We start from the raw sequence: 21626 nt of genomic DNA on the forward strand, positions 1-21626 counted from the left end.
CAGCTCATATTTTAGCTGGCTTCAAAAAGGATTAAATAAATGTAAAAATAAAATAACAGAGTCGGAAGGGGACATTAGAGATCTTTTAGTCCAACCCCTGCTAAGGCAGGAAACCCAATTACCATTTCAGACTTCTGGAAGGAAGTTGTTCCCCTGATTAATGGTTTCAGAAAGGATTAGATAAACGACTAGAGAGCATGTCCATTGAAGGGTATTCAAGGCAGCTACTGGAACCTTCGTTTGGAAGCAGAATAAGTCTGAAAAACAGTCTAATTGCATTTCGACCTGCTGGTTGATCTGTTTGTTTCCCCAAAGCATCCCATCAAGCCATTCTTCCTTTCTCACACTTGCACCCCTATCTTGGCCAGAGATGCCCCTGCCGTCAAAGGATATTTGCTCCTCCAGAAACCAGATATCTATACATATATAAAAGCAAAATACCCCTCATGCATCATCACAAAATCTCCAGAACCGTAAAGCCTACCAACTTGAAATTTGGCACGTAGGTTCCTCTTAGGGGCTCACTAAGAAAGGATTTCTCAAAATGACCATCAGAGCATTAGTATTTCTTATATTATTATTCACACGCTCTGATGCTAAGGAGTTCTACTCCCCTTCCCCACCTGAAAAGAAATCTCTTCCAAATGCAAAACGCGAGCAGAGATGAATTTCGGTTTTAGTTTCACAGCACCAAGCAGCTTTAGTACAGAACAGTTCAGCTAAGCCACGCCCAGGCTCCTCGCTGTCTCCTTCTTGCTCACACAGCAAATACTGTTTCAGCTTCCAAACAGCCCTCAACTCTCTCACACACTGACAGGACACTTGCCAGATGAATACCGACGGATGCTGGTAGGCAGAGGCAGATTTCCCTCCCTTATTTTCCTCCCCAAAAACTAAGCCCGATCACATAGTTTCGTAGTGAAGCCCGGGTATTGAGTTAGTACTTACATCAGCCTGAGAAGGGAGAGTTTTTTCCTCAAGGAAGCTAACCGGAGATGACAAGTCTGCTTTGTACCCAAGTTGGAGGAGATCTTCTTGGAAGGAAGGTTCTGGACCATGACTGGGCTTGGCGGAGCACTGGTGGGTAACACAGGAGCCCACCACCCATAGAAAGCTTCGCCAAAGTTCTCAAGGTGCCCTGACAGTCTAGTCCTGAAGGAAACGTTGCTTCAGAGTCCAGGCCATAGAAACAGGTCCAAAAGGCAATGTGTGCATCAGACGCTTGGTGCATGTGCCTTCTTCTTCTCGAGTCAAGATTCCTTAGAGGATAACTCCATAGGTTTCAGGTCTCCAGAACAGAAGAGATCCTGGATGGCGCAATCTTCACCAGATTTCCCCAAACAGACTCCTTATTATGACCGTTCTTGGGTGTTTCTCCCACTTCTGAGGACTAAAACGATCTTGGCTGGATATTTTGATCGCTTCTTTTCGGGGAAACTCCGGTGCCGTCTTCCCTTGATGCTCAAGTCTTCCTTCTGTGTGCCTGTGTCTTGAGGTGGATAAGCAAGTCTTCTGTGTCCCAGTTCTGAAGACACAAACCAGCCCTGCCTGCCCAGCTCCACCTGGGCAGGATGTCAGCTGCAAGTGTGCTACCAGAGAAGGGTTGAGCCTCTGGCGCCTGAAATCCCAACGCAGCACCTGAAAACAACATTTCCACCCCCCCAGGGAGCTCCGAAGCTTGCGCCCTCCTGCCAACATCAGCAGATTAAACGGGTTGGTAGGAGCACCTGATCAACTGAAGCAGGTGGCACAAGGGAACACTGAGGTTCTACTCGGGACATGCAAACACGTGTATGAACACAAGCCTCCAGGAACAAGAGGTTCTGAGGAGTGATGGGATTCAAATAATTGAACCACTGGTTCTCTGCCCTAATGATTTCTTCCAACAAGCAGTTCACCAAACTGCTCAGAAAGTTAACAACCGGTTCTCCCGAAGTGAGGAAGGAAGGAAAGAGAGTGAGAAAAGGAAGGAAGGAAGGAAGGAAGGAAGGAAGGAAGGAAGGAAGGAAGGAAGGAAGGAAGGAAGGAAGGAAGGAAGAATGAGGAAAGGAGAAAGGAAGGAAGGAAAGTGAGGAAGAAAGGAAGAGCAGTGAGGAAGGAAGGAAGGAAGGAAGGAAGGAAGGAAGGAAGGAAGGAAGGAAGGAAGGGGAGGAGGAAGAAAGGAAGGGGAGTTAGGAAGAAAGGAAAGGGAGTGAAGAAAGGAGGAAGGGAGAAGAGTGAGGAAGGAAGGAAGGAAGGAAGGAAGGAAGGAAGGAAGGAAGGAAGGAAGGAAGGAAGGAAGGAAGGAAGGAAGGAAGGAAGGAAGGAAGGGGAGTTAGGAAGAAAGGAAGGGGAGTGAGGAAGAAAGGAAGGGGAGTGAGGGAAGGAGGAAGGGAGAAGAGTGAGAAAGGAAAGGAGGGAGGGAGGGAAGAAGGGAAGGACAATGAGGAAGAAAGGAAGGAAGAAGAGTGAGGAAGAAAGGAAGGGGAGTGAGGAAAGGAGGAAGGAAGGAAGGAAGGAGAGGGAGGAAAGGAGGAAGGAAGGGAGGGAGGGAGGGAGGGAGGAAGGGATGTGGGGATTTAAACATGGACTTTCCAGAGCAGAGTATGGTTTATCTGCTTGGTTCCCTATTATTTCCTCCAGGGTAACCATTTCTACAGGGGCATGGATAATTGGAGGGAAGCATATGGAAGAAAAGGCTGAGCTACTGAATAGTAATTCTCAGCAACTCGGTTCTCTCTTGGGTTATTAATTGGCCCGCAGAGGGACTTGTTGTTCTCTTTAGACTGAGGAACTTTTCTTCCCAGCTTTTACTACCATCGGTAGAGTTATCGTGACAAAGACATAAAGAAACAGAAATGGGTTGCAGCCAAGAGAGAAGAACCAAAGTATGGAGACGGTTAGAAAAGAGCCCTGACTGATATCAAGAGCCCAATTTTTGAATCCATAGCTGGTTTTCAATGAGTGTGGAAGCTTCACGGCCATTTCATCTAGTTGTTAGATAAATTCCAGTGATACAAGATGGCTTTCAAATGCACCAAGAAACTACTCTCAAATTCTTCAGCAAAAGTTAACTTTAAAAATTAAGTAATGTAATTATCTTTTTTTAAAAAAAGAAAAAAGAAAAGAAACAACCCTACTAACTGTTTACATGCATCTATCCCTAGTAGAAGTAGAATTCTTTATTGGCCAAGTGTGATTGGACACTACCAGTTCTGTGGGTGTGGCTTGGTGGGCGTGGTGTGGTTTGGTGGGCGTGGCTTAGTGGGCATGGCAGGGGAAGGATACAGTAAAATCTCCATTCCCACCCCTCTCCTGATCGAAGGCTACTTCAAAATCCCCATTCGCTCCCCACCCCACTGACCTGCTTTCCAGCTCCATTCTCCTGTGCAGGGCAACAAAAGAAGACCCAGCTGATCAGCTGGGACTCAGGAGGCAGAGAATAGAGGGGGGCGGAGCCAGTCAGAGATGGGATTTGTCGGTTCTCAGAACTACTCACAATTTCCGTAGTTCTGAGAATTGGCAAATCCTACCCCTGACTGGCTCCGCCCCCCTCTATTGAGGTTGTTCAGAATTGGTCAGAACCTGCCTGAAGACCATCATCCCTGGTCTAGGATAAGCTTAGGACAGGTTTACATGACATACTGAAACACAAACCAGCTAACCCTTAGCTATGGTTCAGGGTGTTGGGCAAAGCCAGGAAAGTACCTAAACCATGGTGATGTTGACTTGGTCAACAATGGCCAAAAGCTAAGAACCTTTTGGTCTTTTAAGGTCTATGTTCTGAGCTTCAAAGGAATAGCTGCAGCAAGGACTTCCGGTTCGGGCTTTTTCGGCGATGGACCAAAATCCACGATCGTGCACGGTTTTGATCCGTGCTCACCGCGGAAGCGCCTCGAGCTGCCTGGATTCGGGGCTGAAGCCACCCCATAGGGGTGGTGAAGAAGGGGGAGCTGTCAGCGGGGTTGAGGAGAGCCACATCTGGCCATTACTCCCTTTCCCAAAGGCGATTGCAGCAGCGGTCAGAAATGGCCGCCTCAAAGAAGAACCCGACCGGACAGGAGGAAGTTTAAAGGAGAAAGTTTGACTGACCAGGTTGAATGGAGAACATCTTTTTAAGGTACCTGGAACCTGAATTTTAAAGACTAATACTATTCCTAAAAAAGATTTTAAGCGGAAAAAGAGAAAGGGAAAGGAAACAGAATTGGCTTTTTTTCCTCTTATATTGACAGTTTTAATTGACTTGGAACATTAACAAGATATTTGAATAAGAAATTGATACTAATCCACTTTGACATTAATAGGCTATTTCTAGCTGAAGATAAAGTGTCAAAGGGATAAAGATTCTTGGATAATTTAAAAACTTTCTTTAAAAAAGAAAGCAGAGGAGGGAAAAAGGAAACAAGAGGGTGGAATCTGGAAAATGGAGGAGACCACCTGGAACTTAAAAAAATTGATAGTGGAATTTTAACAAGGCTTGCAAAAAATACGTTGTAGCTGAAACTTTGTTACAAGATAATAAAGCCTCTGGAAAGAGAAAGTGAGAAAAGAAGCAAGAAACAGTTTTGGGTTATTGGATGATTTCTGGAATTTTGGATGGTGGGTCCTAATGAAACAAAATTAGTTTAAAAATTTTTTTAAATGGCATCAATCCTTGAAGAGTTAAAAATGAGACTTAAAGAACAAAAAGAAGAAGCACAAGGGAGAAGAAGATCTTTTGGCTTTATATTTCAATTTTTAGAAATGGAGATTTTGAACTATGAAAAACAACAAGAAACGCTGGCAGAACAAGAAGGGCGGGATAAAAAAGAAGTCAACTTTAAAGACCGAGCAACTTTAAGTGGGGTAAAAAAGGGTTGGAGGGGAAAGGGAGTTAAAAACTTAAGCATTGAAGCAACAACCAAAAAAAAGAGTAATTTGAAAAGCAATCATAACATCAGGAAGAAGCAGAAATGAGGATCACAGAAGGGAGAATCAGATAGAAAAGGGAATAAAAAGGGAAGGGAAAGAAGAGAGGGAAGAGGGAAAGGAAAAGAAGCTACAAAGGACAGAAACAAGATATAAATTTACAGGAAAAGCATACAAGAATTAAAGGTATAAACCTATTTAAAAGACACAGAGACAATGGTTAAAATTTAACTTAAGGAGAGGATTCTGCAAGGTGCATGAAATAGAAAAGGGTTAGAAAATATGTTTAGAGGATTAAAGTGATAGAAAAAAATTGTATTGATATGTAATGGAATATTTGTTTGTAAAGAGAATAAGGTTCTCAATGATTTAAAAAGAAAGTTAAAAAAAACTGAAAAGAAACATGGAAGGTTTTTTATCAGTTGACAAGATGAATTTGAATAATAATAATAATAATAATAATTTTATTGACTACTGTTAATAACTATTCTTTTGTTTTTTTATTTAAAGACATTAATAAGTAAAATGTGAAATATAGATGATTAAAGTGAAAAACAACTGCTATTACTAGGTAATGTTTGTTAAAAGAAATAGAAATGTAAAAGATTGTCATTAATATTAATGGCAGAGCTGTACCTGAATAGAATAATTATTTCATTTACTATTGTTATGCATATATACACAGATATATATACATATATACTTTTTTTTAAGAGTTTAGTGTGTATTTTTAAGGATACAAGCAGAATTTGATTGAAAATAGATATGTTATAAAATAGAGGTTAAAAAATGAATGTTATATCTGTAAAGGTATAACTTAAATTTTTAAACAAGATTTGAAAAAAGATGCAAAGGTGTTACACTTCAGTCTAGTAATTACAGGGAAAAATTTGTTTTATGAGAAAAGATAATTTGAAATTGTAAACAGGACAGATGAAAGTATAAAAACATTGATTAGAAAGATTCTAAAAATTAGAAAAAGATATGTAATTGAATTAAGAAAAGAATGAGATAATTTAAAATAAGGCTATAGGAAGTAAAGAAAGGGAAAAGCTACTGAAAAAATTGCGAAAATAGTTATAAGATATGGATTAGAATGTATAAAATAAATATGTACTGAGTTTATGTCTGTATGGAGAAGTGATAATCCAGGGTCATGCTGTTCTCAAAAAAAGATATTTTATTTGTATTTATGTTTTGTGAAAACTTAAATAAAACTTTTATTTTTTTTAAAAAAAATTGGAATAGCTGCAGCAAGACTAGCTGGCTCTTGGTAGAAAACGAAGAGCCTCATCATCTACTCCTGTGCCTGAGGATATTAAGAGAAAAATTCGATTTAATCCCTCCTGGCTCATCCTCCTCCATTGTTGTATCCGGAAGTCAAATGGTGTCTGTGTGGTGATCGCAACCATCTGGCTCACATATTTCCACCAGCACCCACACCTCCAGGAAATCACAGCTTTGGGTTAAGACGCAGTAAGGAAGTTAAACAAATAAAACAATTGGAGAATACTGAAAAAACAGACGGGAAGAGCATTTGGTGGCAGAAGGAAAATTGCAGTCCAAATGTAAAATATATGGGGTGCGGGGAGGAGAACAATTGTCTTTTTCTGCTTATGAAAATCTCAAAGACCACTTCAAGACTGGAAAGGCAAAGCATATTTTGCTAAGCTGGCTGGAAAAGAAAGTCATGTGCACTATTTTCACTTCTTATATATATATATATTTTTCGTTTCCCCTTTAACCCCTTTTGTTACCGACGCTGCAGTTTGAGGCTGTAATAAATCAGAGTGTGAATTAGGTTTCCTACTCGAATTACACACTCTCTCTCTCTCTCTCTCTCTCTTTGCTTCTTTCTCTCTATCTCCAGTCCTTTGTTAGGAGAATTGGGGGGGTTCGTAGGCATTCACACGCAGGGCAGTGGGGGGGTTGCTACCGGTTCGCACTGGTTCAGGCAAACCGGATGCTAATTTTACAACTGGTTTGCCGAACCGGTAGTTTGGCCGACTGGCTGACCTCGTTTCCCCCGCCCCTCCTAGGGAGTTTCCACACAGCCCATTTTGGATCCCAGTTAAATGCAGGGCCTGCACGGAGGCTCGGTCAGGGTGAATAATGGGCTTCCCAGAGGCTCCTGAAGGCCGGAAATAGTCATGTTTCCAGTCTCTAGACAGCCTCCAGAGCCTGGGGGGTGGGAAATGGGCCTGTTTCCAGCTTCCATGGAGCCTCCAGAGCTTGGGGGGGGGGAATAGGCCTTCCGGTGGCTCTGGAAGACTGGAAATGGGCCTATTTCCAGCCTCCGGAGGGCCTTCAGAGCCCAGGGAGGCCATTTTCACCCTCTCAGAGACTCAAGGAAAGCCTCCAGAAGGGTGAAAACTGCCCCCCCACCATGGTGAAGGAGGCCGACTAGGCCACACCTACCATGCCACACCCACCCAGCAACCTGGCAGAGAACCCGTTGCTAAATTTTTTGAAGCTCACCCCTGTTCACATGCCATTCCAAAGAGGCAAAGCTAAGAAAAAGCTAAGAAGGAAAACAACAACAAAACAGACTACAGCTAGTCCTCCACTTAGAACAGTTTGTTTAGTGACTGTTCAAAGTTACAGCAACACTTATGAAAAAGGGACTGATGGGCAGTTTTCATGCTTATGACCGTTGCAGCATTCCTCACGGTCATGTGATCAAAATTCAGACGCTTGACAAGGGACTCATATTTTATGACTGCTGCAGTGTTCCGGGGTGTCCTGACCCATGCCCTTTTCCAACAAATCAAACACAATCCAAAAGAAACAGAAACCTTGTAATGCTTTTACAAAATAATTAGCTGTGATAAGCACAAGCCTTGCCAAACTGTGCGAGACTTGCCAAAAGATAATAGACAAGAAATAATTTGCAATGCAAGAACCTTCAAATACAAACTCAGGATACTGGAATGTCCATGAGGCTGGAGTTTCAAAACGCCTTTGCCTTCTGCAAAGTATGTTTGTTTCACAGCGGGCTTTTATCTTCTTGAAAGAAGGGCCGTTACCTTGCAGACTTATTCCCAAGTCACCTGTGCTGTTGTAGCTGCTCTTTCCTGCGAGCAACCCTGCGTGCACATGCACTTGGCACAGGCTCCTCAGGAACCTCCTCATCACTGCTACCAGCCCCCACAATCTCTGAAGGCAGCAGTCCACTCTCTAATGGTCCCGGCCCTTTATCTGAGTTCTCGCTCTCCTCAGCCATCCGCACCTGCTGCCAGCTAACCACAACATGGGGTCATGTGATCAACTTTGCCAAACATCTGAGAAGCAAAGTCAGTAGGCACCAGATTCATTTAACCATCGACTTCATAATCACAACAATTCTCTGAACAACTGTGTCAAAAGAAAGGTCATAAATTCCCAGGCAAAATTCACTTAACAAATGTCTTGCTTAGTAACACACAGATTTAGCAACACAGAGATTTAAAGCCAAATATTTCTGTTAAGTATATTACCAGAAAAAAAATATGGCAAAGGGAACATATATTTAATACTACATGTTTTGACAGCAGCGAGAATTGTATTTGCACAACCCTGGAAAAATGAGGACATTCCTACAGATGAAAATATAACTAAAAAATGATTAGATAGTGCAGAAATTGATAGGTTAACATTAAAGATAGAAGATACAGAATATTTTTTAACATGGGATTTGTTTTACCAATGGCTAGATAAAAGAGGTAGAAATTAGAAGTTGGAAGATTATCATTACATACAAGAAAATAATATTATATTATTATTATAATATTATTACTATTATTATGTATACCTAAATTGACCCAGACACTACACTGTTTACTAAGCACGTATGTATGCAAAAGAACAATGCATAAATAACATATAAAAATGTTTTGCTTAGTATGTAGATATTGTTTATCTCTGTGTGCCTGTTGATAGCTGACAACTCCTAACAACACTGACAGGGAAAGCCACTTGTACATAAACAAAGAGAAAATCCCACCCACCCCTTTCAGCACTGATGATGTTACCTAGTTGGGTAATGAAACATCTGCAAGAAAATCGCCATGCTCAGAGAGCACCAAGGATCCCACAGTTCAACCCTGAGTCACAAAGATTCTCTTCTATTAGTATGCTATTTTTGTCTGTTTCTGAAATGTTGGACTGCCATCCACTCATTCAAACCACGATTGGGTATTTATTTATTTTGTCATGAGGAGAATAGAGTAGAGTAGAGTAGAATAAGATTTAGAATAGAATAGAATAGAATAGAATAGAATAGAATAGAATAGAATAGAATAGAATAGAATAGAATAGAATAGAATAGAATAGGGAATAGAACAGAATAGAAAATTTGGAATAGAGCAGAGTAGAGTAGAGTAGAATAAGATTTAAAATAGAATAGAATAGAATAGAATAGTCAAATTGAGTAGAATAGAATATAATAGAATTAGAATGAATAGAGTAGAGAGTAGAGTAGAGTAGAGTAGAGTAGAGTAGAGTAGAGTAGAGTAGAGTAGAACAGAACAGAACAATTCTTTATTGGCCAAGTATGATTGGATACACAAGGAATTTCTTTCCAGTGTCTAAACTCTCAATATACATACAACAATAGTGATAGATCATTAGCATGGTCATTGTACAATACATTCACCATAAAACATTAGCTATGTGGTGTATATTGGAGGTGGAGACCCTTTGAGAGCTAGCTGTATGCAATGAAATTTCATTTTAATGAATGCCAATTTGTGTACATTCAGAATGATGATTAAGTTAGTCTAAGTCTTCTATTATAACCTGGAAATTAGGCTGCAAACAGGCTTTGCATGCAGCTCTCCAAGGCTAGAGAGAACACACCAAGAAAACAGAGGTTACCCTCAACTGGTCTTTTCCAGATTAGAATGGAAAGAATCTTGATGTGTCTGAGAGTACCAGGTTGGGGCAAATTGTGCATTATTCAACCCGTCAACAAATCCCTTCTTCCGGTTACTTACCTGTCATCACGTAGTCGGGGGCTCAGGAATCTGGAGGGGTCATCTTCATGACTGCTGTGTTGGCCGCTGTAGAAACAAGCAAAATATGAGGCACAAAGGGAATGAATAGTAAAGCCATTTGGCTGTACATACAAATGAAAGCTTTATCAGGCTCATTTATAAATGGCACGTCCTTGTTCTCTTATTCCTCCCACCCCCGTTAAAACCCACCCCTCTCCTAGAAAAATGAAATATTTTAGGGTATATTAAAAAGGCAGAATATTTCCCCTAAAAGAGAAGTAGAAACTCAGAGAGGCAGAAATTCAGCCCCGCTACCTTTGCTAATGGGCCATTAAGGCCTGGGCCAGTCTATTCTACATAACAAAGATCGACCTCTTTCAGGCAGAGCCATTCAATTGCCTTTCACTGCACCACCCACCAAGTTTCAATCTAACTTAGCACACAGACAACCTACAAAACTAGCTATGATCTCTGACAGTAACCAATCAGGATACTCTTCCTGTGCCCCAGGAAGTTCAAAGCCAGAATGGGTATAAAACGCAGGGACTCCACATCTCTTCCCTTTTTTCTTCACCTAAGAGCGCCAAGGCATATGGTCCTGTCCATCATTAAACCATATTTCCAAACAGCCTCCATGTTTCCAATGTCTTGGAACTGAACTCAGAAGGATATTTCTTCCAACGCCCCCGTCTTTCATTTTAACGGACCGTAAGGAAGAGTTTTCCTGAAATCTTACCTGAATTTGTTTTTCTTTCTACAAGACTAATTTTAGAACAGGGGTGTCCAACCTTGGTAACTTTAAGACTTGTGGACTTCAATTCCCAGAATTCCCCAGCCAGAATTGGTGGCCAGGGAATTCTGGGAATTGAACTTCACAAGTCTTAAAGTTGTCAAGTCTGAATATCTCTGTTTTACATGAAACATCAGACTTTTTTCATCACAGATAGCTTGTTTTCCAAACGTAATATTATTATTATTTTTGCAATACACTCAATTTTTATTAGGACCCCAAATACATTATGCCCCTTCTCTCTGCCCCATTCTTTAAATACCAAACCTTTCTTTTTAACTATGCCCAGAGCCATTTGGGAGGATAAAATAGGCATCAATAAATAAACACAACACAACACCATTAAAACAGGGAAATGATGGGAAACAGGTCTTTAAAAAAAAAATCAGAAACTATCCTTCAAGCCACACTGCAACAGATCCTCAGGCTGAAAATATCACTGGATTAAAATACATTAAGATTTGGAAGCTGCAGTCGTATAGGGAGTATCTGGTTTCTCGCATAATCCGGAAAATTAGCTTTCAAACCATCCCAGAATGACAGCACTTGCTGGCATCAAAATCACCTTGTCAAGAAATAAACCCTGTAGGTGGATGCTTGCAGTCTGCCCAAAGGTGATTTAGCCTTTTAGGACACACAACTCAAGAATGCACACCTGCATTTTCTCCACCGCAGGGACAGGAAAGTCAGAGTGGAGGAGGAGATACTCTAGAGGTGGCAACTACAATTCCCAGAAGCTCAATGCAGCCTGGTGTGGAGGAATGCTGGGAGTTGTAGTTCAGCCCCATCTGAACATCCACAATTTCACTGCTCTCGATCGAAGTCAAGCTGCATCCTACAAGTCTGATTTCCCTGACTTTAAAAAAAAAAGGCATAGATCAGTAATGCCTATAAACAGATATGTGATGTGCTATTTCAACAATATTCTAAACCATCATTTAGTCTGGGTTGTGAATTCCTTACTACAGAACCACAAACATTTCCAAAAATTATACAACCATCATGTCCCAAAGATGCTTTTTCAAGAGGTAACTGGGCTGTCTTGTTTTGTTTTTTTCTTTTGAAAACATTTCACTTCTCATCCAAGAAGCTTCTCCAGCTCTGACCAGATGGTGGGGAAAGGAAGGATTTATACTCCTTGCAGACAGCTGGTTGTTTGCATCCTTTTAGAAGGTCGTTGAGGCCACTTGGAGGTTTATCTGTGTCCTCAGGGTCACCTGAGCGGTGCAAATGATTCCTGTAGTCTGCAATATTTTTATTCTGGAATTCCATTCTTACTCCCACACCATTCAAAGCAGGAGTGGGATTCAAAAATCCCAGCAACCAGTTTGCTGACTGGTTGCTGGGTGGGCATGGCCATGGTGGGAGTGGCCTACCAGAACTTACTGGAATACTGGTTTGGGGAATCGGAGGTAACTTTAACATCCAGTTCATGTGAACCGTTTTGAACCGGTAGAATCCTGCCCCTGAATCAAAGAGTCTCCATCCTAAATAGTATAGCTAAACTTTTTTTTTTTAAAGAAATTGCAGATTACAAGAACCTGGAGCACTTCCCACCATCCAGTCAGATCTGGAGAAGCTCCTTGGATGAGAAGTGAAACATCTTCAAAAAAAAAGTCCAGTTGCCTCCAGAAAAAGCACCTTTGGGACAACCATGACCTGGAGGACTGAGAATCTCTACAGAGTTTTATACAACCGTCATTCCATGAATGCTGTAGATATGCCACTTTTTTCTACGTCTGACTTCCAGAATCCAAGGGGAATAGGGTGAGATTTATACTATTGAATGCTCTGAAGTCTTGAGAGAGAACCTGAGGAATTAATTGCAATGCCAATGTCAGGCCTGAAATTGACATATATGTAGCCATTTTAGTGAGGCTTAGTATATATTCTTTTTCTTACTTTCTCTGCAATCATGGGGGGAAGGGTTTCAGTCTTGCCACATTCTTAAGGGGGGAGGAGTGGAGATAGAGAGAGTTGTTTAGGCTAGGTGGTTCTTCTTCCCGTGGGAAATGAGCTGTCCATGCCCAGGCACTGGAGGTGGAGATTTATGACATCAAGCAACGTTGAATTACTTCTATTGGAGAATGTGACTTTGGGGGGTTGTTTCTAACTTCTAATATGTGGGGTAATTCTGAATTCTGTCAGATCCAGAATTACCATGGACTTTGCTTTCCTAAATAAAGGAATTTTTTCTTGGAAGATGGACTTTGTGTTTTTCTTTTTAAAATGGATTTCAAACCCTTGGAAATTTGGAAAGACATTCCAAAAATCTGAGCCAAAGAGAAATCCAGTGGAGGAATCGCCTCCTCCATCCACGAGATGTCACCATTTCCTTGCTGGCAATTACTGAACGGCTTTAAGAGGACATTTGAGGCCAATGGCTTGTGATTCGAAGCTCCCTGCTGTCATTATTACACAATTAGTGGGGATTCTATTGCTCTGGAATCCATTCTGGTGGGTTATTTTCTATCGGTTGGCCAATGCTATTTATAGAGATCTCTTGGGATGGGCGAGAAATGGCTGTGATTTGGCATTCTCCTCTTCCAAGCTGGGGGATGCTTGCTTCTGTTTTATCCTTTGTTTTAACAGTTAATTCACACTGCCACCCCCTGCAATAATTTTAAGGAGAAACTTCCTAACAGTGAGGACAATTAAGCGGCGGAACAGCTGGCCTTTAGAAGTTGTCGGGCTACATCCCTGGAGGTTTTTAAGAAGAGACCGGACAGCCACCTAACTGAAATTGTGTAGGGTCTCCTGCTTGAGCAGGGGGCTAGACTAGAAGACCTCCAAGGTCCCTCCAAGCTCTGTTCTATTCTAAATATTCTGAATATAATCAATCAGTGGGGTGGGTTGCCTCCAGAAATTATGGATGCTCCAACACCGGAAGTTTTCAAGAAGAGATTGGAGAGACGTTTGTCAGAAATGGTATAGGTTCTCCTGCTCTATTCTGATTGATTGATTGATTGATTGATTGAGACTGGACATTTGCCTGAAATGGCGTAGACTCCTCCTGCTTGAGCAGGGGGTTGGACTAGATAATCTCCAAGGTCCCTTCCAACTCTTGTTGTTCTATGAAGGGACTTTTCAGCGGGGCATTACTGAAGAAAGTCTGATGCATTTCAGCAATGCATTTAGGCAGCTGGAGAAATTTTGAAAGGGGATCTATTCTATCAACAGCTCCACGTTTTGGCAGTAATTAATAGACTTTCTAGCTTCAGCATCCACTATATATTTCCACACTCCAGAGAGCAGCAATTAAGACAGTGAAATTCTGGTATTCCTCTCCAGCATCTGGTTACCATCACAGAGAAGTCGGTCTCCACCAGGGTTTGTTGGGTGGATGTTGTTGTTTTTTGTCTTTTGGTTTTTAGCCTTCTGCAAAAAAAAATTGGTTGTAATCTTGTAATCGCTTTCGCCCACTTCGGCCTTGTTAATCTTCAGAAAGCAAAGATTCCATTGTAGAGCGGGAAGCACCTACTCTCAAGGGTTGGTTTTTGTGGGAATCTATTCAGAAATGCACAAAAAGCAGATTTTTTTTCTTTTCTTTCTTTTTTTTTAAAAAAAATGCTTATTCTTGATCCGCTTCTGTGCTTCCCGTTTATTGCCTCATCAATTGTGCTGTTCGGATTTCCTGTCCCATTTCACCTTTTGGATAAAAATAGTGGAGGAATGCACTAACTTTCAACAAGAGCTGCTGTAATCTTTTAATGCATCCTTTTTTTTCTCCTCCCCGCCCCCCCCTTTTCAAATGCAAAATTTCTTCCCACTGCTTCAGATAAAGAGAGATAAATTGAACAAGGAGAGATTCAACTTGGAAATAAGGAGAAATTTTCTGACAGGGAGACCAATCAACTCATGGAACAGAAGTTGCCTTCAAAAATTGTGGCAGTTTCATCCCTGGAGGCTTTCAAGAAGAGACTGGACAGCCATATGTCAGAAATGGTCTAGAGTCTCCTGCTTGGGTGGGGGGTTGGACTAGATGACCTACAAGGTCCCTTCCAATTCTGTTATTCTGTTATTCTAATCAGCAGAAGGACTTGCCTAATCAGAAGTTGTGGGAGCTTCTTCCCTGGAGATGAAGAAGAAGAGAGTGGACTGCCATCTATCAGAAATGGTGTAGGGACTTCTGCTTGGGAGTGGAGGGTTGGGCTAGATGATCTACAAGGTCCCTCCCAACATGGTTAATCTGATCTGATCTTGAAACAGAACCAGCATTTTCACAGGGAAGAGATCGCAAAGGATTCTTACCTCATCTGTCAAATCCCAGCAGAATCAACGCCGTGCAAGAACCTAGAATCTGACCCAGGTCTAGCAGAGACTAAATTCTACCCCATCAAACTGGGATTTCTCCTCTGACTCAATCTCAGCTTGGCATCCAGGTTTATCCATTCTCTTCCTTGGCTCACCGCTCAATGTTCTCCACGTGACCGCAAGGAACCGCGGTGTGCAAAAAACGCAAGAGTAAAAATTAACTGACTCAAATTTAACGATTAAACTTTTCCGACCAGACCTTCCTTGGTCACTTTTGGCTTCCTCTTGGATTGATGCTGAACAAGCACAATTCAAAAGCCATTCGGGTGCAAAGGTCATTCCGGTGACTGGACAAAATCCTACTGAATAGCCTGTTCTAGCCCCTCTCTCCCTTCCAGAGGATTACCTTTCTGGAAGTCAAGTTAAGATAAGATAAAGCCTTCCTTATCGTAAAGAAGGGACGATTTGCCTGGTCTCTCAGTTCAAAGGGCCCCTTCACCCCTTCACCAGCCCTAGCCAGACCCCAATCATTGTTGATCTGCGGCAATTTCTCTCCAGCTGCTATCTCTTTCTCAAGAAAACTCATGCTCCAGTATTCGCTGATAGAAACACAATTAGAAATAGCTTGCTTTGGTGTAACAAAATCTTGGTTGACCTATGGCAGGGTGTCAAACTTAATTTCATTGAGGCTGCACCAGGGTTGTGCTTGACTTCAAGGTGTGTGTGTGTGTGTGTGTGGTGTGTGTGTGTGTGTGTGTGTGTGTCTGACTGATAACAGATAATCAGAGTTGGAAGGGACCTTGTAGGTCATCTAGTCCAACCTCCTGCCCAAGTGGGAGACCCTACACCATTTCTGACAGATGCCCGTCCAGTCTCTTCTTGAAAGCCTCCAGGGATGAAGCTCCCACAACTTCCGAGGGCAACTTCTGTTCCATGGGTTGATGGTTCTCACTGTCGGGAAAATTCCTCCTTATTTCCAGGTTGAATTTCTCCTTGTTCAGTTTCCATCCATTATTCCTTGTCTGGCCTAGAGGTGTTTCAGATTGGGTGGGTGTGGCCAACTGGGTGGGCATAGCCAGATTGATGCCACTCACTGGGCGTGGCTGACTGGGTGGGTGTGGCCAACTGGATGGGGACATGGCCAATTTGACGCCACTCCTCAAACTGCTGGCATGCTTCCTTTTCACATTGGGTAGACCAGGCCAAAGCGATGTGGGGTGGCTCCTTATGTTTTCCAGGATGGCCTTGAGTTTGACACCCCTGATTCCTCATACATCATCACCTACAAGCCAAAAGGATGAGCCCATTCTGTAGGAAAGGACAGGAAGAGACTGGAGGTGGAGTCAAGAGAGGAATAAGCCTGGAATCTTTCTGTTTCCACAAATGGTCTAAATCCAGCCCAGCTTAAATTCTATGAACTCTTATCCAGCGCCAATTTAGTGTTGGCTGTTAGTGGACTAGATTCCTCTGTACTCTGTAGTTCTCGTCACACAACAGTTCATTTAGTGACCATTCAAAGTTACAACAGCCCTGAAAAAAAGTGACTTATGACCGTTTTTCCCAGTTGTGACCTTTGCAACATTCCCATGACCACATGATCAAAATTCAGGTGCCTGGCCAACTGGTTCATATTTACGACAGCTGCTATGTCCCAAGATCATGGGATCTCCTGTTGACAAGGCGTGTTTTCTACAGCCTGCGAAATGGCTATGGTTGGAGAATGTGATTTATGACACACCCTGGGAGGGAGGTAAACAGGGTCATAGGTGGGCAGTAAATTATGTAGGGCAGAGCCAACTGCACTTGGGAAAAGTGCCGACATGACAAGCGAAATCGTTGAGGAAGCTAGGTTCACTTAACAACTGGGTTCCTAACTTATCCATTGCAATGATTCACTTCACAACTGCAGCAGTCATAAAATGGGGGCAAAACTCACTTGACAAACGTCTCACTTAGCAACATAAATTTTGGGCTCAATTGTTGTCATAAGTTGAGGACCAACTGGCACTTAACGCATGGCCCTGATTCTTCGCCCCTGGCACATTCATCCCACTAAGTCAAACCCACACAAATTAAGCCAGATGTGATTTTGGAATATGGTGGCTTGAAATAATATCCTTTTCTGTGTCTTGCAATGACTATTGCTATCTTTGAGAAAACAGAAGTTCAAGATGTGCAAACTTTCTGTCAGGGTTCTGTAGGGCAGAGCCGACTGGCTGTCAGGGTTCCAATGGATGCCCTAATTAATTCATTAGCCTCGAGCCAAGTTTCAAAAGAAATCCAATTATTAAAAGAGGGGAGAAGCTATGTAGAAAATGTAGAATAGCAATAAGATATGGAACGGAATATAAAAATGAGCATGAACTTGAATTTGTGTCTGTACGAAGAGATGTAACCTGGGATTATGCTGCTTTCAAAAAAGATGTTTTACTTGTATTTCTTTTCTTTTTGTGAAAACTCAAATAAAACTTACAAAAAAAGAAAGAAAAGAAATCCAATTATTTATTAGGAACAACATGTCGGCACTTTTCCCAAGTGCAGTCGGCTCTGCCCTACATCATTTACTGCCCACCTATGACCCTGTTTACCTCCCTCCCAGGGTGTGTCATAAATCACATTCTCCAACCATAGCCATTTCGCAGGCTGTAGAAAACACGCCTCTCTGGCTGGCTCTGGTAACCTGGGACACAATCTGGAGAAAGGTATGCATGGAATGTGCTTCCGGCCATAGCAACTGAACTGCTTCATCAGATCTCTCCCTCCCCTTCCTTCTTAGGGCAACTCAATAGCAGGGCAGGAATGCTTTACGAGTTGACACCTTCTCCTTCTCACACATACATCCCATCCATAAATAAAACCATTATCCTTATGCCATGATGGGATTCAGCCAGTTCACACCGGTTCAGATGAATTGGTTGTTAAATTACCCACCACTGCTATCAAAGTGGATGCTAAGCGCGGCAGTGGAGAAATAAGCAACAGAGGCTGGCACGAGGGACAGAGAAGGCCACTTTTCCTCTTTTTTCCCCCTGCTCCTCTGTCTTCCCTCATGTTGACCACTCCAGTGCCAGTTTCTTCATTCCAGTGCAGCACCCAGGATCCATTTTCATAGCGGAGGAGCAATTTAACAACCAGCTCACCCAGGGTCAGGTTGGCCATTGCAGGAGGCTCATCCTGTATGTGTGGTGGAGCTTGAGGATGGGGATAGGCCACGCCACCCGTGACAGCCAATCTGACCCTGGGTGAACCGGTTGTTAAATTATATGAATCCCACCACTGGACCTTATGACCGTGTCAACTCTCATCATGATTTTTTTGGAAGTGTGGTTTGATGACCCGAGGTGTGGCACAAAGGCAACACAGTCAGATAATCAGTAGGAGTCCCTTTATTAGCTCCAACTTTGCCCCTAATGTCCTGGTTACCTTCTGGCCAGAGAAAAACTCTCCCAGGAACAGCCTTTGGCTGCAGAGAATCAAGTCCAAAACATGGTCAACACAACTGTAACTATAAGTCCAATCATGGCAAAATGAGGTCATTAGTCTGGCAGGGCAGGAGCAAGAATTCCAGATGTGAAGGCACGGCAGTAATTCAACACACTTGGAAAGATGCCAGGAACACAGATAAGCAAAGTCAACACTAGATAAACTCATGTTTGCTCCCACAAGCTGCCATACTCAGCATGCATCTCTTTTAAACTCCCATTCCCAGGTGTGGCTAATGAAGGGAATCAGGGCCCTTTTCTCCCCTGTAAGCCATGCAACCCACATTGCTCTCTTCTCCATTCTTCTCTGCATGCCCTAGGATGAAGAGGAGGTGGGCCTGACTCTTCCTCTGAACTCCCTCTCCCTTGTTCTACCTCTCCCCTGCTCTGCCCAGTTGGACTTTGCCCTTCTCCAGTTTCCTCCACAGCTGACGGAGCCACACTCCCGCTCCCTGTCAGCTGTTCATCTTCCTCCTCAGATTCAGACTTCGAGAGGGGCATGACATGTGGTCCCTCTAACGTGATGAGAATGAAAAAGCTGTAAAATATCTCCCGTCTAGCTTGAAAGATGTTTTTAGCCCATGAGATTTTATTGGCAATTAGAAAGCTCTGAAAAACCAATTCTTCTCAACCAAACTCATTCCTGGTTTTTGCATATTTTTAAGAATACATGACTTACGTGGAACAATCATTTTTCCCTCTTGGAATATATAAAGACACTTATATATTATTTATTTCCTCTGCATACCCGTTCTAACTTCCGCAGGGTATAGCAATAGACAGCCAAGAGAACAACAAGGGAGGGAAAAATAATTACTTCCACCGAGAACCAAAAAGAGCCCCGTTTTATACGGCAATTCAATTACAGATGCACAAAATATTCTCCCTACGAGATGAGAAATTATACTCATATTCCATGAGAGCTTTTTGAGGCTGCAAATCTGTTGCATAATGCTATTGTGGGAATTTGCCAGAAAGTTATTTTTTTTTCTCGGGCCCGGCTGTCTTCAGGCCATGTGAATAAAAGAACCAAAATGGGTGCTTTGTATTAATTGCTCCTAATAGACTACTAGAGAAAATGTGTTTGTTAGACCTTTTTTAAAAAAGTTAATATTATCAGATAACAGATAATCAGGGTTGGAAGGGACCTTGTAGGTCATCTAGTCCAATCCCCCACCCACTCTACACAAATGGCACTCTACACAAATGGCAGTCCAATCTCTTCTTGAAAATCTCAAGTGATGGCACTCCCACAACTTCTGAGGGCAAGCTGTTCCATTGGTTGATTGTTCTCAGTTTCAGAAAGTTTCTCCTTATTTCCAAGTCAAATCTCTCCTTGTTCAGTTTCCATCCATTATTTCTTGTCTGGCCTACAGGAGCTTTAGAAAATAGCTGGACCCCCTCCTCTCTGGGGCAGCCCCTCAAATATTGGAAGACCGTTATCATGTCTTCCCTGGTCCTTCTCTTTACTAGACTAGCCAAGCCCAGTTCCTGCAACCATTCTTCGTATGTTTTAGTCTCCAGTCCCCTAATCATCCTGATTGCTCTTCTCTGCACTCTTTCTAGAGTCTCAACATCTTTTTTATAATGTGGTGAACAAAACTGAAGGCCGTACTCTAGGTGTGGTCTTACTAAAGCTTTATAGAGTGGTATTAGTACCTCACTTGATCTTAATTCTATCCCTCTGTTAATCAACATAAGTCTTTCAGATTGATGCAACCAGAGCCAAATATACAAAATACACCTTGTATGTGACACACTCGCATTCCCACATGCATGCATGCACAGGTATGCACACCCACAGAGAGAAATGTGTAAATCTCCTTTACAAGAAGCCAATCCAAACCCAAAGGGCCTCGCCAAACTTTCGGAAGATACTTCCAAGCAGGTATTTGCAGAACTCCAAGTTTTGAACAGGCAGTCCTCCCATTACGACTGCAATTAAGCCCAATATTTTGTCGCTAAGTGAGACATTCGTTAAGTGGATTTTGCCCCATTTTACCACCTTATTTGCTACCAAGTGAATCACTGCAGGTGCTAAATTAGGAACATGGTTTTTAAGCGAATCTGGCTTTCCAATTGATTTTGCTTGTCAAAAAGCACTTCTAGATCCAGCCAAACTGCCCGTAGCAAACCGTTGCTTCTCTTAATGACCGAAGCATTTGCTTAGCGGTTGCAGATTTGCATAATCACATCCATCCTCTTCTTTTTACAACCCCAAGAATCCCTTGCAGGGTAGAGTCCAGGCCACTGAATGGAGGTGAGTTGTTTACTGGCCGGATACCTTTCCAGTTGCCAATGAGGAGTCTTGTTCAGCGGATACATTCTCGTCGTGCCCAGAGAGTGAACTATTTGTATCTACCAAGGATCGAACTCACAGCCTCCTGATTGTGAGGCGAGAGCTCCACCTCTAGGACATCGCCCCCCTGTGCTTAACTTGATTCATTTAAATAACAGCGGTGAGTCCGCTGACTAGCACTCTAACCATGATGGATGGTTTGTGGCTGTGATAATATCTTGAAGGGAGTCAGAAGATGGCACTGAAGCACACAGGGGGGAAAGAAATGCTTCTGTGGTCAGCTGACTTCCATTTGAGATGGGCCAATTAAAGTCACTATTTAGGGAAGACAGGTCAAGGGTCAGATTCAATATCACACTGGCATTTGCCTGATGGCAATTTAAATTAATTGCAGCCTCAAGGGGACCATTATCTGCTATGTTCACACATAGATTTGATAGGCATCAGTGACGTAAAACATTGGATGCAAATATTCTCTGTTCTCCCTCGGATTAAGGTTGGCACCTTGCAGCTCTCCGCTTTTGATCTGCCTGCGCCAGTGAAATTTGCCCATTTCAACCCCTTCACTGCCTGGCAAAACTAGGCGCTCCAGAGCAATATATTTTCGTCTCAGCAACTGGCTGAGGAACTTTGGGGACTGAAGTCCACAAATATTGAAGATGCTGAGGTTAAAAACCTTTGCTCTTATCTAAAAAGAAGATTTTCTTAAACGGTATTGTAGAAATTAAACCAGAAACAAACCCAGAAAGAACAAACACATTTTCATACAGATGATGACATGTAAGTCACAAAAGGACCAAACCATATAAAAACTCACTAACTGTCAGAGTATGTTCAATAAACTGGAACAGAGCATGGTAACAAGGTTCAGCCAATGAATAGCCATAGCAATTAAATCAGCCAATGAGGACAGTTTGGAAACTGAAACTATAAGTAGTCTA

The 21626-nt window shown here is 42.4% G+C and overlaps 1 protein-coding gene across 9 annotated transcripts in view; it reads right to left on the minus strand.

The window, feature by feature from the left end:
• The window catches only part of GRAMD1B (GRAM domain containing 1B), a 134042-nt gene that overhangs the window by 105246 nt on the left and 7170 nt on the right, over positions 1 to 21626 (minus strand). For 8 of the 9 annotated variants that reach the window (XM_087939134.1, XM_026709015.2, XM_087939136.1 and 5 more), the window contains exon 2: positions 9861 to 9926. In XM_087939134.1, the coding sequence (XP_087795260.1) occupies positions 9861 to 9926 (66 nt within the window). Of the gene's footprint in view, positions 1 to 948; positions 1528 to 9860; positions 9927 to 21626 lie in introns of those variants that run through there. The other variant, XM_087939142.1, reaches the window with a different exon arrangement.

The sequence above is a fragment of the Pseudonaja textilis genome, chromosome 9 (genome assembly GCF_049901715.1).
Source record: "Pseudonaja textilis isolate UNSWEBS1 chromosome 9, rPseTex1.2, whole genome shotgun sequence".
NCBI classification, from domain to species: Eukaryota; Metazoa; Chordata; class Lepidosauria; order Squamata; family Elapidae; genus Pseudonaja; species Pseudonaja textilis.